General features: G+C 55.2%; 2 protein-coding genes across 6 annotated transcripts in view; one reads left to right on the forward strand and one right to left on the reverse strand.

Moving 5' to 3' along the window:
* Nucleotides 1–6: 6 nt before the first annotated feature.
* Nucleotides 7–6581, forward strand: SLC25A6 (solute carrier family 25 member 6). The gene is made up of 4 exons (XM_004385189.2): nt 7–203; nt 3117–3603; nt 4356–4496; nt 4988–6581. The coding sequence occupies exons 1-4, from the start codon at nt 93–95 to the stop codon at nt 5143–5145; spliced, it is 897 nt and encodes a 298-aa protein (XP_004385246.1). The 5' UTR covers nt 7–92; the 3' UTR covers nt 5146–6581.
* Nucleotides 6582–9782: 3201 nt separating this feature from the next.
* Nucleotides 9783–14797, reverse strand: part of IL3RA (interleukin 3 receptor subunit alpha) — a 31177-nt gene continuing 26162 nt past the window's right edge. For all 5 annotated transcript variants that reach the window (XM_023739469.1, XM_023739471.1, XM_023739468.1 and 2 more), the window contains 3 exons: nt 14151–14250; nt 10825–10906; nt 9783–10607 (listed from right to left, as the gene is read on the reverse strand). In XM_023739469.1, coding sequence (XP_023595237.1) covers nt 10533–10607; nt 10825–10906; nt 14151–14250 — 257 coding nt within the window. In that variant the 3' untranslated portion in view covers nt 9783–10532. The remainder of the gene's footprint in view (nt 10608–10824; nt 10907–14150; nt 14251–14797) is intronic.

A 14797-nucleotide genomic window follows, 5' to 3' on the forward strand; every position in this document is an offset into this window, starting at 1 on the left:
CGGCGGCGGCGGCAGAGCCAGCGACGCCAACCCTCCCGGCCCTCGCACGTCCACGCCAGCTTTCTGTCCGCTCCACAGCGCGCTCCGCGACCATGACGGAACAGGCCATCTCCTTCGCTAAGGACTTCCTGGCGGGCGGCATCGCCGCTGCCATCTCCAAGACGGCCGTGGCCCCGATCGAACGGGTCAAGCTGCTGCTGCAGGTGGGCGGCGGGCGGGGATGACCCCGGGCCCGGAGGGAGATGCACGGAAGGGACGTGGGGGTCAGGCCGGGCCGGCCGCGTGCACGGGGACCGGTGCCGGAAGTGCAAGGCCCCGACTGCTTTGTCCGCGCAGCCGGCTTCCGGGGCGGGGAGGTGCTGGGTCACGTGGGGGCGCTGCCGCATGCGTTGGGGCGGGGCCCGTCGCTGGACCTTGCGCGCATGCGCTCTGGCGCCGGGATCCGGAAGCGCAGAAGAGCTCTGCAGCAGGCAGGTCGTGACCTTGGGAGGATTATCGGAACGGGAGGACTTTGACCCTCAGCTGGGGCCGCTCCCACCCCCAGTGGCCACCCCTGCGCCTCCTGCCCCGGGGCGGAGGCTCCCTTAAAGTTCCTTTTTCCCATTGGAGTTTAAACGTAGGTTCATGAGCTCAGACAAACCCCCACGTGTGCACACGTCCTTCCCGAGGAAGGACAGATGCCGAGACGGTGTCTGAAAGGGGCTTGTGTGGTTATTCACATCGGTTGCAATTTTTGACAGGCGGACCTGGGAGCGTAGAGGTTCTTGACAGTTTCTGGAGCAGAAATGTGAGCTTAGAAAGCCAGTTTCTGGGTCAGTCTCCTTATGACGAAAGTGAATTCGCAGAGGGCGGCTGGGTGGCGCAAACAGTTAAGCGCTAGACTCTTAACCAAACAGTTGGAAGTTCGAGTCCACCCAGAGGCGCCTCGGAAGAAGTGCCTGGCGATCTGCTTCCGAAAAATCAACCGCTGGAAACCCTCTGCCGCATAGTTCTACGCCGCACGTGAGGTTTCTGTGAGTTGTGGTCGATTTCATGACGATTGGTCTTTAGGAGTGTCTTGTGGCGCAGTGATGAGCGCGCTCAGCTGCCAACCAACAGCTCAGCGGTTTGAAACCAGCAGCGGCACCGCAGAAGGATGTGGCTGTCTGCTTCTGTAAAAATTTTACAGCCTTGGAAATCCTGTGGGGCAGTTCTGTTCTGTCCTTAAAGGATCTCTGTGAGTTGGAGTCGACTCGGTGGTACTGGGTTTGATTTGGCTTGGGGTGGTGAAAGTGGTTAAGATGCTTGGCTGCTAACCGAAAGGTTGGAGCTTTGAACCCCTGCCCCCGAGGTGCCTTGGAAGAAAGGCCTGGTGATCTGCGTCTGAAAAATCAACCATTGGAAACCCTGTGGAGTTCAGTTGTACCTGACACACATGGGTCGTTATGAGTCGGAATGGCTGAACAAGAATTAATGTAATTGAGAATTCTGTCCCTGCCTGACTTCAGACTTGAACAGGTGGTGTTACCAGGTGGGAGTCAGTAAAGGCCTTTGTCTAGGAATTCATTTCCATCAAAATGCAATTCACGCAACGATTAACTCTCTAAGCACAGATTTTACTCAGAAACTGCAACATTCTCTAGTCCCAAGCCCACCTATCAAAAAAAATTCTCCTAAGCTGGTTTCCTTACAAAGTGCGTCTATAAAGCAGGCGCTCCTTGTGCTTTATATTTGCAGGGTGTGTCTGTGCAGTCCTAACTCTGAGGGAATCTGGTCTCACCCGTGGGGAAACTCTTACTACATGTAGCAAGCTGCTTGCAAAATTGTTGCTGGGACACTAGTGCTCCATGAATCGGTTTTCATTGAAAACAATGGGCTTCTGGAGATTAGAGCCGTCAGGTGGGGCTGTTCCTCTTCCCTTTGGTGTGGTTGTGTACGAACCCCCCCAGTCTCACCCTCAGTGACCTTTACCAAAAGTAGCAGATACTTGCAAACTTACTTTAGAACGTTGTGGTTTAAACTGTAACCAAAAGTAGCTGGCCACTTGCCGGTCTGTTTAGGACCTTGTAATGTTCTTTGAGGAGCCCTGGTGGTGCAGTGATTAAGAGCTCCCGTTGCAAACCAATAGGTAAGGTGGTTTGAACCCACTAGCTGCTCCCTGGGAGAAAGATGTGGCTGTCTGCTTCCCTAAAGATGACAGCCTTAGAAATCCTTGGGGCAGTTGTATTCTATCCTGATAGGCTACTCATAAAATCGTCACCAAGGAATAATTTCTAATGTGACGGGAATCACTGAAAGATTGAGCAGCTGAGGTTGCAGCTGAGTAAACCGCTGGCCGTGGACTGTGACTCAGAACGACCTCCCTTGTATCAGTAGAAACACTTAACCTCCGTGGTGTTTTCAGTGGCTGATTTTTCAGAAGTAGACCACCAGGCTTTTCTTCTGAGGCACCTCTGGGTGGACACAAACCTCCAGTCTTTCAGTCAGCAGCTGAGCACGTTCACCCTTTGTGCCACCCAGCGACTCCCGTGATTGAGGAGGGACTTACGGGTTCCTGCTTGATGGGGCAGTCAGACTGTCCCGTTTGCGATACTGGTTTTATAAAAATGCTCGTTTGTTAATAAGGCCGTTTTCTGGGTTTAGATTCGGGCCTTGATCTGGAGCACCCTCGTAGTTCTGTGCACTTGTTCTCGGGTATGACACCTCTGAACTGTGAGGGCGGGGAACAGACGCCCGTGACAGTCGTTTTACAAAAGCGCTCGTTCTTTAAACAACCCCCACCCAAAAAAAACCAGCCCTGTTGATTCTGACCCACGGCAACCCCGTGTGTTAACAGAGCAGAACTGCCCTGTGGAGTTTCCTAGGCTGTAATCTTTACAGGAGCAGATCGCCAGGCCTTTCTTCCACAGCACCACTGGGTGGGTTAGAGTTAGCAGCCGAGTACAAACCGTTGGTGCCGCCATGCGTGTTTCCGGACACACGGAGGCCTCACCGCCCCCTGCAGCTCTCGGGTGCAGCGTCTGTGAGCCGACACGGCAGTGCACAGTCACGTCGACGTCACTAGCTTTGTGAGGACGCGCCTTTAGTGATCGGGGTGTCTGGGCACACCAAGGCCTCACGCCCCCTCTCGCCCCCAGGTACAGCATGCCAGCAAGCAGATCGCGGCCGACAAGCAGTACAAGGGCATTGTGGACTGCATCGTACGCATCCCCAAGGAGCAAGGCGTGCTGTCCTTCTGGCGGGGCAACCTGGCCAACGTCATCCGCTACTTCCCCACCCAGGCCCTCAACTTCGCCTTCAAGGACAAGTACAAGCAGATCTTCCTGGGCGGGGTGGACAAGCACAAGCAGTTCTGGCGGTACTTTGCTGGCAACCTGGCCTCCGGCGGGGCTGCCGGCGCCACCTCCCTCTGCTTCGTCTACCCACTGGATTTCGCCAGAACCCGCCTGGCAGCCGACGTTGGCAAATCGGGCGCGGAGCGGGAGTTCAGGGGCCTGGGAGACTGTCTGGTGAAGATCACCAAGTCGGACGGCGTCCGCGGCCTGTACCAGGGCTTCAACGTGTCTGTGCAGGGTATTATCATCTACCGGGCGGCCTACTTTGGCATCTACGACACGGCCAAAGGTGAGGCTGCTGGCCAGGGGGCGGTGCGGACTGGGCGGCTGAGGCAGGAGGCCAGGGCCTTGCTGCCTGGTTGTGCGGAGGATGGCCGTTGGGGGTGGGGTGTCTTTCTTCCCTTCCCTGCTCTAGAAGGACCGCTCTGGGCGCTAAGCTTGCTCTCCCAGTCTCTGTCTGTCTGTCCATCTAACCTGTCTGTGTCTAAGGAACCCTTGTTCTGGGCAGTCCTGACCCTCAGGTCTCAGGGCAGGCTCTGCATTGGCACGAGATGCCCTGTGTGCTGTCTGTTTTTCGTTTATCTGTTCATCTGTCTGTCCCTGTCTAAGGAGCTCTTGCCTGTTCTGCGCAGTCCTGACCCTCAGGTCTCAGGGCAGGCTCTGCATTGGCACGAGATGCCCTGTGTGCTGTCTGTTTTTCGTTTATCTGTTCATCTGTCTGTCCCTGTCTAAGGAGCTCTTGCCTGTTCTGCGCAGTCCTGACCCTCAGGTCTCAGGGCAGGCTCTGCATTGGCACGAGATGCCCTGTGTGCTGTCTGTTTTTCGTTTATCTGTTCATCTGTCTGTCCCTGTCTAAGGAGCTCTTGCCTGTTCTGCGCAGTCCTGACCCTCAGGTCTCAGGGTGAACACCTCTGGTCCTGGAGGGCTTCACTTGGAGGCCTGGAGGCAGGGGGCGGGAGGTGTGAGCAGCTCCAGTCTTCACTGCGGTCATGGGTCATGGGCGCTTGTGTCCCGGCGCCTGACTCCGATGGTTGCCCGCAGGCATGCTGCCCGACCCCAAGAACACACACATCGTCATCAGCTGGATGATCGCTCAGACGGTGACGGCTGTGGCTGGGGTTGTCTCCTACCCCTTCGACACCGTGCGGCGGCGCATGATGATGCAGTCGGGGCGCAAAGGAGGTACCTGCGCGGCGGGGGGCGATCGTGGGGAGCGGGAAGGATAGGAGCTTCTTGGCCGGCTGTCTGTCCCCGCTCGTGGGGCCTGGGACAGTCAGATAAGGCGTTCCTCAGAGATTTGGGAGAGGTCTTCATCAGGGTAAGCTGGCTGCAGAGAGGAATTTCTTAAGGTCTCTTCATGTGTACCTTTCTGGAGGCCGTGCTCGCTGAACCCCCATCCTAGAGCGGCACCCCCTATCTGGGTCTTTGAGCCCCTCCCTGCCTCCTGCCCGTTCCCTCCCTGCCATCACCAGGTCTGTCTGTCCAGAGTGCATGTGTGTGTGGGCGCTGCGTAGAGCTGGAGACCATGGAGGCCTGAGTTGTCCTGACTAACCAAGGCCCTCTCCCCGTCCACCTAGCGGGGCGCTGGGTGGCGGTGTTGGGCGTTCTTACCCGGTCTGGGTTGGCCCATCTCCTGGGTCCCTCCTCGGTGACCCCCTGACTCCCTCTCGCAGCCGACATCATGTACACCGGGACGGTGGACTGCTGGCGGAAGATCCTCAAGGATGAGGGCGGCAAGGCCTTCTTCAAGGGCGCCTGGTCCAACGTGCTGCGGGGCATGGGCGGGGCTTTCGTGCTGGTCCTCTATGACGAGCTCAAGAAGGTCATCTAAGGTCATCGCCAGCCGCTGCCACTGCCTGCAGGGAAGAGGGGCCGGCCAACCACATAGAACCACACCCATCCGCTAGGGACCACTGACCTTCAGGAAAGTCCCCTTGTTCCTCTCCAGCGCAGATCATGTCCTTAGAGGGCTAGGGGACGCGCCGCAAGGGGCTCGTTGTGACCACATCTGACCATTCCACAGCCGATCCGTGTCTTGATTGTCTCGGGGTAGGGATCATGACCAATACCGTGGGTCCACAGTGGGCTACCCGAGGACCCCACCTCCAGACGACGCCTGTCACCCCTCCTCCCTCCCATCATGTCGAGTATTTATTTACGATCGTGTTTCCTACCTGCCCGTCAGTGCTAGCTCCTCTCAGCTCAGCTGGATCCCGCTGTGATGCGTCACGGGGGTCATTCTGCTGCGCGACAATAAAAACAGGACTTGGAACAGTGTGCTTCTCTGCGCTCTCGGGGGTTCTGACGGGGACACAAAGGGCCTGCGAGGGGGTCTTCTCTCCCCAGGCAGGGCCTCCACTGGGGATTGTGGTACGGGGTCCTCAGAGGACTGGAGGGGCTCGGCGGCCAGCCAGCTGGGGAGATTGAAACCCACACGCAGGTGAAGGCTGGAGCCTGGGTTCCTGATGGCTCTTTTCTGGCTGCTCCTGGGTCTGCGGATGAGCCCAGGTAAATGGTACAGTGCGGCGGGCGTTCACACAGGTGGGTCCCCTGCTCGTCTGCAGTGCTGGTAGGCAGCCAGGCTGATGGCAGCTCAGCTGCCTCCAGGGCCCCCCGCAGCACCAGCAAGCGTCGGGGGCAGTTTCCCCCTGAGGCAGGCCCTCCACTGGGTTGTGCTTATGGGGTCCTCAGAACAGCCCTGGGGGCACAGAGGACAAGCGGGGTCTGGAGCCCACGCGGGTGAAGGACACAGCCCAGGCTGATGCCAGTCTTCAGCTTGGCTTGTGCGAGAAGCCGCTCCTGGTTCTGTGGGTGAGCCCAGGTGAATGCCAGGGGCCTGGGCCTTCACACAGGTGCGTCCGAGCCTCCCATCCGGGATGTCCTCTTCCGCTGTGCTCTTCCACCACTCCAGCCAGTAGTAGCCCCTCAGGACCACTCTTAGTGGGTCCCGCATCACCAGGGGGTCTCCCAACAGGGTGCCGGCAGGTTTGCATCCGGAGACCCACCTCTGCCCTGTGCTCACCTGGAGGAACCCCACTGCAGAGGCAGCGTAAACCTGCCCAAGTGTGCCGGCCACCCGGAGACAGAACAGCCTTCCTCTGTCCCTCGGCTTCCTTTTCACATGTTCCACATTCGTGACAGAACACTGGGTGTTTGGAGCGTCCATTCCGACTGGTAGTTTCCAAGTGGGACAAACGGTTAAGTGCTCAGAAGAAAGCCCTGGCAATCTATTTCCAAAAAATCAGCCATTGAAAACCTTATGGAGCACAGTTCTGCTCTGATGATGTGTCCAAAGAAAGCGAGTGGGGCAGTGTTTTGTTGTGATCCCTAAGGTTTTCACTGGCTAATTTTTGGAAGTAGATCGCCAGGCCTTTCTTCCTAGTCTGAGTCTGGAATCTTTTCTGAAACCTGTCCACCAAGGGGTGGTATTTGAAACTGGTGGTATTTTGGTATATTACGCAAATGGCTACACGCAGCTAGCTGCTAACTGAAAGGTTGGAGGTTCAAGTCCACTCAGGCACCTCGGACGAAAGACCTGGCAATCTGCTTCTGAAAAATCAGTCACTGAAAACCTGGTGGAGCACAGTTCTACTCTGACGCACGCGGCGAAGCCGTGCCTCGGATTTGACGTTGCACATGCAGCAAGCTGGGAAGGCTGCAGGGAATTCCAAAAGTCTGCCGTTGTGGGCTCTCCAGAAACCCTGGACTCTGTGGGCAGAACCTTGTGGTCTCGGATCTCGAGGCATCTGCACACAGACACCATCGTTTCTGCTTCAGAATCACTAGCTTCGGTGAGAGGTGAGGAGGTGGGGGCCTGGGCTCTGCACTGTCCCGTGGCAGGTTCCTGGGAGCAGGATGGAGGGTGGTGGATGACAGGACAGGCCTTCCACAGAGCAGGCCCAGAGGTCGTCGGCATCCATCTTCCGTGGGGCAGCCAGGTGCCATGGTTTTTGCCTAGAGCCCAGGGTTTGGAACAGAGCAGCTTGGAGCTTTCCATCTCCCTGAGCTGGAGCTCTGGGAACTGCTCGACTCAGTGTTCGCACATATTTCCACCCCTTCCTATGTTTCAGGAGCCCTGGTGGTGTAGTGGTTAAGAGCTCAGCTGCTAACCAAAAGGTCAGCAGTTGGAATCCACCAGCCGCTGCTTGGAAACCCTAGGGGGCAGTTCTGCTCCATCCTATAGGGTCACTGTGAGTTGGAATTGACTAGACGGCAATGAGTTCTTACATTTTAATCTGGTAAAGAAGAGTACATCTACCTGGGTGCTGAGGGCCTTGCTTAATTACTGTTAGCTATTGTTGAGTCAGCGAAATGGATTGACACAGTGGCTGCAACAATGTCCTCAAGCATAACGATTGTGACGATGGCACAGGACCGGGCGGTGTTTCGCTCTGTTGTACATAGGGTACATAGCTATGAGTCGGAAATGATTGACGGCACCTAACAGCAACAACAAGACCAAAGAAGAATGAACGCATTTGAATTACGATGTTGGCGAAGAATATTGAATATCCCACGGACTGCCAGAAGAACGAAAAATCTGTTTTGGAAGAAGTACAGCCAGAATGCTCTTTAGAAGCGAGGATGGAGAGACTGCGTCTCACAGACTTTGAACATGTTACCAGGAGGGATCCGTCCCTGGAGAAGGACATCATGCTTGGTAAAGTAGAGGGTCAGCGAAAAAGAGAAAGGCCCTCAACGGGATAGATTGACACAGTGGCTGCCACAATGGGCTCAAACATAACAATTGTGAGGATGGCGCAGGGCTGGGCAGTGTTTCGTTCTGTTGTACGTAGGGTCGCTGTGAGTCGGAAGAGACTTGACAGCACCTAGCGACAACTGTCCAGTAGGCCCTGACTCATGGGGACCGCATGCCTAATGGAACGAAACGCTGCGCGGTCGTGCGCATCCCCGTGAAAACCCTATGAGGTCAGTTCCACTCTGACACACATGGGGGCACCCATGAGTCAGAGTCAACTCAACAGCGGCTGCTGGTTTGATTTAAAGATGTCAGGAGCTGGGAAAGCGGAAAGCGAAGGAAGAAACAGAATAGTCAGATAGTCAGCCCCCAGAGGCACCTTGGAAGAAAGTCCTGGCGACCTACTTCTGCAAAGTCAGCCATTGCAAACCCTATGGAGCTCAGCTCTACTCTGACACATACGGGGGCGCCGTGAGTTGGGATCAACTCGACAGCAACGGTTTGTTTTGTTCGCTTTTGTGCACACACAGCTGGTTCAGGGAAGCTGGACCCTGCCTTGTTACGTGAACCATCTCAGGTGCTCACAGTCAGGAGACACACCGTAAGACCTGTGAAAGCCGGAACCTGTGGGAGACGGCAAGCTGTCGGAGAAGGAAAGCGCGATTGTTTTCCGCTCCAAGGAGCCACAGAAAAGTGGTAAGATTGCACCCTGTCAGTGGCGGAAAGCCTGCCAGAGCTGGAAAAACAAGGTTCCGGCTCTCGTGGGTGTCACTGTATTAAAGGTGGGACACCAGGCGGGGCCAGGAGGGAACAAATCATGGGCTGGTCAGTGGGACAGCCGGCTGGGACGAGGGAGGGTGCGGGGCTCAGGGTGGGCATGATCCCGCAGGGGTGACAGCAGAGAAAACAGCACTTTATTAGGAGATGGGACGTCTCACACGGGTTTGCTCTCTCTCTTAGTCTCTTAGTGCTGCTGTAACAAACGCCACAGCTAGAAATAGACATAGCATTCGATTCAGCAATCCCACTCCTAGGAATATATCCTAGAGAAATAAGAGTCGTCACTCGAATAGACATATGCACACCTATGTTCATGGCAGCATTGTTCACAATAGCAAAACGATGGAAACAACCTAGATGCCCATCAACAGATGAATGGATAAACAAACTATGGTACATACACACAATGGAGTACTATGCAACGAGAAAGAACAACGATGAATCTGTGAAGCATCTCATAACATGGGTGAGACCGGAGGACATTTATGCGGAGTGAATTTAGTCAGTCACAGAAGGACAAATACTATATGAGACTGTTTCTGTAAAATCTCATGAAAAGGTTTACGCAGAAAAGCCACAATCTTTGTTGGTTATGAGGGATGGGAGGGGTGCGGGGGGGACTAAATAGACAATAGATAAGTGGTAACTTTGGTGAAGGGTAAGACAGTACACAATACTGGGGAAGCCAGCACAACTTGTACAAGGTAAGCTCATGGAGCACTTATGCACTGTTGGTAGGAATGTATAATGGTACAACCATTTTGGAAATTGATCTGGCGCTTCCTTAAAAAGCTAGAAACAGAAGTACCGTACGATCCAGCAATCCCGCTCCTAGAAATATATCCTAGAGAAATAAGAGGTGTCACACGAATAAACATATGCACACCCATGTTCACTGCAGCATTGTTCACAATAGCAAAAAGAAACAACCTAGACGCCCATCAACAGATGAATGGATAAACAAACTATGGTACATACACACAATGGAGTACTACGAAATGATAACGAACAAGGATGAATCTGTGAAGCATCTCATAACATGGATGAATCTGGAGGACATTATGCTGAGTGAAATAAGTCAATCACAAAAGGACATACTGTATCCGACCTCTACTGTAAAGTAACAACCAAAGCTTTACCCCCAGGAAAAAAAGAAACACTTCTTTGATGGTTACAAGGGAGGGGAAGGAAACTTACCAATTAAATAGAAGACACGAGTTAATACTGGTGAAGGGAAAGGCGACAAACATGGGGGAAGTTGACAGTGTTTAAACATTTTTAAAAAAGAAAGAAATACCACAGTTAGGTGGCTTTCACCAACAGAAACGTATTTTTCCCCAGCTCGGGAGGCTACAAGTCCCGAGCGCACAGCGCCGGCTCTGGGGAAGGCTCTCTCTGTGGGCTCTGGGCAAAGTCCTCAGTCTGGTTCCTTGGAGATTTTATGGGGAATCTATCTCCCCCATCTGGACCTGCTTAATCTGCTCTTTTTATATCTCAAAAGAGACTGATTTAAGATCCACCCTACACAGATAGGGCTTCATTAACATAACAAAGAAATGCCTGTTCCCAAATGGAATCACATCCACAGGTATAGGGGTTCAGATTCCAACAGATTTTAGGGGACACAGTTCAATCATGACAGTCCCATATTCCCAGGCAGCCCTTTCAGGCTGAGTGGTGTTGGGATCCGCCCCCACAGCCCCTATAAACATCCATTCATCCGCGCGGCCGCCCTGGGCTTATGTCTCCCCCACAGCCTGCACTTCTTCCACTGAGCACTCTTGCCAGCCCTCTGCGCCGGCTTCCCAGTCCACCTGTGGGGAGGAGGGAGGGCTGAGTCAGGAGATGTCCCCACACAGAGAAGAGCTGTGAGGGCTGCCTGGTCCCAGAACCGGGCTCACTGGGCTCCAGGTTCCCCCTGGCATCCTCACAGGGCAGCCTCCCTGCCGACCACCACCAGCGCCCTCCCGGGCGGGGACGCGCCACCCCAGTCCCGGACCCACTGAGGACAGAAGGCAAGAAGCCACACACCAGCCTGTTGTTATGAAAGAAGTCCTTGATGGGGTCTCTTATCCCAGGGACTGGAGGGAAGATTTTCTGGACCACAGAGAACCTGGGGAAGAGGAATTCAGCCCGTGCTCCAAACCTAGCCCGGGAGACGCACAGCCAGAACGCTCCTTAGAAGCGAGGATGGCGAGACCACGTCTCACAGACTTTGGACATGTTACCAGGAGGGATCAGTCCCTGGAGAAGGACATTACGCTTGGTAAAGTAGAGAGTCAGTGAAAAAGAGGAAGACCCTCAAGGAGATGGACTGACACAGTGGCTGCAACAATGGGCTCAAGCATAACAATGATTGTGAGGATGGTGCAGGACTGGGCAGGGTTTCGTTCTGTTGTACATGGGGTCGCTAGGAGTCAGAACCAGCTCGACGGCACCTAATAACAACAGCAACGCGTAGAAGCGGAGCCCTGGTGGCGCAGTTGTTAAGAGCTATGAGCTATGGCTACTGACAACGAGGTGGGCAGCTGGAATCTGCCAGCTCCTCCTTGGAAGCCCTGTGGGGCAGCTCTGCTCTGTCCTGTAGGGTTGACATGATGGCAGCGGGTTTGGTTCTTTTTTGGTCAACGCAGCACAAGGAGTCCTGGTGGCGCAGCGCTTAAGCACTCATCTGCTTCCATTAAAATTACAACCTTGGAAACCCTATGGGGCAGTTCTACCCTGTCCTATAGGATCGCTATGAGTTGGAATAGATTCCAAGGCAACGCTTTTGTTGTTTTGGTAACACCAAGGCCAGCAGGGTGAGTCCCTGCCTGAGGTCACCCAACTGGTGTTAGCGGCTGGACCCTCGGCCCGCTGGGCTGCGCCCTGACCTACGTCCCCCAGGCTGTCCCCAACCAGGACGTCCATCTTTGGACAGACTCAGGCCTGGGATCTGGAGAGGGAGCCCTGTGTCTGTGGGCTCCATCTCCAGGGGTCTCATCTGCCACCCCTCCCATCCATGTGGGGAGCACTCCCAGCCCCAGTCCAGGGCCCTTCACCCCTTGTCTACAGATGGTGGGGGTAGGAGGCAGTAGTCCCGGGGGGTTAGAAATCAAAGCCTGCATGTCTGCCTTCCTGGGGAGGGTGCATTGCTCTCACCTGTTCTCAGTCACCTGTGTGCACCTGACACCGGCCGGCGCCCTCCAAGGAGCACTGCAGCCCCTCACCATGGCCACACCCCACAGGTGTCCGCCACTTAGGGCCGCTGCTCCATTGCCATCGAAAACAGAGCCCTGCGGCGAGAAAGGACCAGCCTGACGGGGCAGGGGTGGGGCGTCTGGAGCCAGATGGGAGAGAGGGACGGACCCAGAGCCGGCGCTGGGGTGCCCCTGGAGAGTGATCCCGAGGCTGGGCAGGGGCCAGCAGGCTGCGTGGGGTTGGAGATGGCTCTGTGGAGGCAGCAGGGGTCTGGGACTGGGTGGGGAGCCGTCTGCAGGCCTGCCCCTGCCCTGTGGAAGGAGGGTCCCTGAGCCTCGTCAGGGAGGACCTCCGGTGTGGGGTTGATTTCCCAGCTGTGCTGGGCCTCATCTGGGCCCCCAGGGGCATCAGGAACAGGAAACCTTAACCTGGACCGTGATGCATAAAGAACATGGGGGTGTTCACTGGGGTGCTCTCGGGAGGCTGTCTAGGGCTGGAGCCCCTGGCCTGGAGCTCATGAGGGCGGGGGGCGTCCTGGGGGAAAGAGGGGAGAGGAGGACACCCATTGTGGGTGAACCAACCAGGCAGGGGGTCCCGCCGCTGTCCGGGAGGAGGTGGGGGCTGCACTGCCCACTTCATTCTGTAAATATGCTTAGTAGCCCCCAGGATCCTAAATTAACCCATTGCCAACAGGTCGCCTCTGATTCATGGTGACCCCATGTGTGCCAGAGCAGAACTGTCTTCCACAGAGTTTTCACAGCTGATGTTTTGGAAGTAGATCGCCAGGCCTTTCTTCCGAGGTGCCTCTGGGTGAACTCGAACCTCCAACCTTTCAGTGAGCAGCCAAGCTGATCATTTTAACCATTTGCAACACCTGGGAACTCTAATCTAGGAAAATGTCCCTATTTTTAAGCTTTAATGGAAATAATAATTTAAGTAAAAAATATTTTTAATGAAAGTGAAGACTTAATGACATCTGCAAGGCCCCTTGTACGATGTAACCACATCCACAAGTTTTGGGAGATTAGGGCATAGACAACTTTGCGGGGTGCAGTTTTTGGCTGATTCCACCGCAAGCTGACAATGTTAAATTCTACAGAGCGTTGTGCTCCCAGGAAACAGTGAAGGTTGAGGAGCGCTCCACCCCTGTGCATCTGGGAATTGGCTTACCACAAAGGACCCCCCTCCCCATACGGCTCAGAGAAGACTTGTAGAGGCCCTTGGCTGACACAGGGACAAGACCAGACACAGGCCCCCAAGTCCTCCCTTTTGGCCTTGTGCGTGACTAGCTCTACTGTGTGTTCCCACTCAGCAATGGCAACAAATGCTTGTTAGCCACACTCTGGTTAGGATTCCATCCTTCCCCCAGAACCCTGGACTCCGGCTGCTCAGCCTGAGCTGTCACACAGCCTTTCCTTAAGGGCCCTCAGAGAATCATCTGATCCCAAAGGTGAGAGATTCCCTAATCTCTGCCCAATTCCGCCACCCATCCCCACACCCACTTCTTTCTCACCCTGCCCACTCCTCCCTGTAAAGAAAACCCCCTTTGCCTAACCCCTGAGATGCTTGCAGATATCACAGCCTGAGAGTTCTCTCTACTGCAATAGCCCCTTCCCCTATTGCAGTAGCTCCCTCCCCCTATTACAATACTCCCCCTCCTATTTCAATAGCCCCTCCCCACTGCAATAGCCCCTCCCCCATTGCCATAGCCCCATCCCCCCCTGAAATAGCCCCCACCTCCTATTGTAATAGCCCCCCCTCCATTGCAATAGCCCACCCCCCTGTTTCCATAGCCCCTTCCCTCCCCAATATTACAATAGCCCATCCACCTATGTCCATAGCCCCTTCCCGATATTACAATAGCCCCTCCGCCTGTTGCAAGAGACCCTTCTCCTTATTGCAATAAACCAAAAAAACCCAAACGGTTGCCATCGAGTCGATTCTGACTCATAGTGACCCTCTAGTAAAGAACAGAACTGCCCCATAGAATTTCCAAGGAGCCGATGGTGGATTTGAACTGCCAACCTTTTGCTTAGCAGCCAATCCCTTAACCACTGCACCACCAGGGCTCCGATAGTCCCCTCTATCGCAATAACCCATTTGAGTAAAGTCTCTGCCTGCGAAGCCTGGATCTATTATTTCACAAAACGCAAACCAGAAGCGGGTGAAACTCTTACCTCCTGCAGAGCAGCACCACGAGCAGGACGGTGAGGAGTGTCCCCAGCACTATGGACAGCATCATTGGCCAGGCCCCGAGACTCCTGTCGTTGTCACACTCTGCGAGGAAAGGGTGTAAGGGGGTGCCTCCAGGCCCGCTCTGGGGTGTCCAGGGCTGGCACCGGGCTGGCAGCTTCACGAAGCCAGTGGCCTTTCCCCTGGGGACTGGGAGGGGCCTGGGAGGTGGCCTCTGGCACATGGGGTGGCTTCCCAGTAGGACAACTGGGAGCACTGCTGCCGCCCAGGAACCAGCTGAGTCCAAAGGAAACAAGGCGGGGACTGCGGGGCTCCCCACTATGGATCAGCAGACTGATGCCCAGATACGTCTCGGGGAAGAGACTGACCACAGAAGGATTATGGGGTCAGCCTCACCCCGGGTGCCATGCAGGGCCACGGGGCAGCTCGAGGGCTTTGGAAGAGCAAAGCCCCTCAGCCTTCTCTCTGCCACTCTCACCTCTGGGGTGTCCAGCCACCAGGCTGAGGCAGCTGAGTCAGACCCTGAAGGGAGGGGTGGCTCTGTTTGCGCAGGGGAGCAACACACTTGCTTTTCTCCATCCTCCTTCCCACACGAGTGCCAGACCGCTACATCCTTGAATTTTGACATGTT

Source organism: Trichechus manatus, unplaced genomic scaffold (genome assembly GCF_000243295.1).
Source record: "Trichechus manatus latirostris isolate Lorelei unplaced genomic scaffold, TriManLat1.0 scaffold00134, whole genome shotgun sequence".
NCBI lineage: Eukaryota > Metazoa > Chordata > Mammalia > Sirenia > Trichechidae > Trichechus > Trichechus manatus.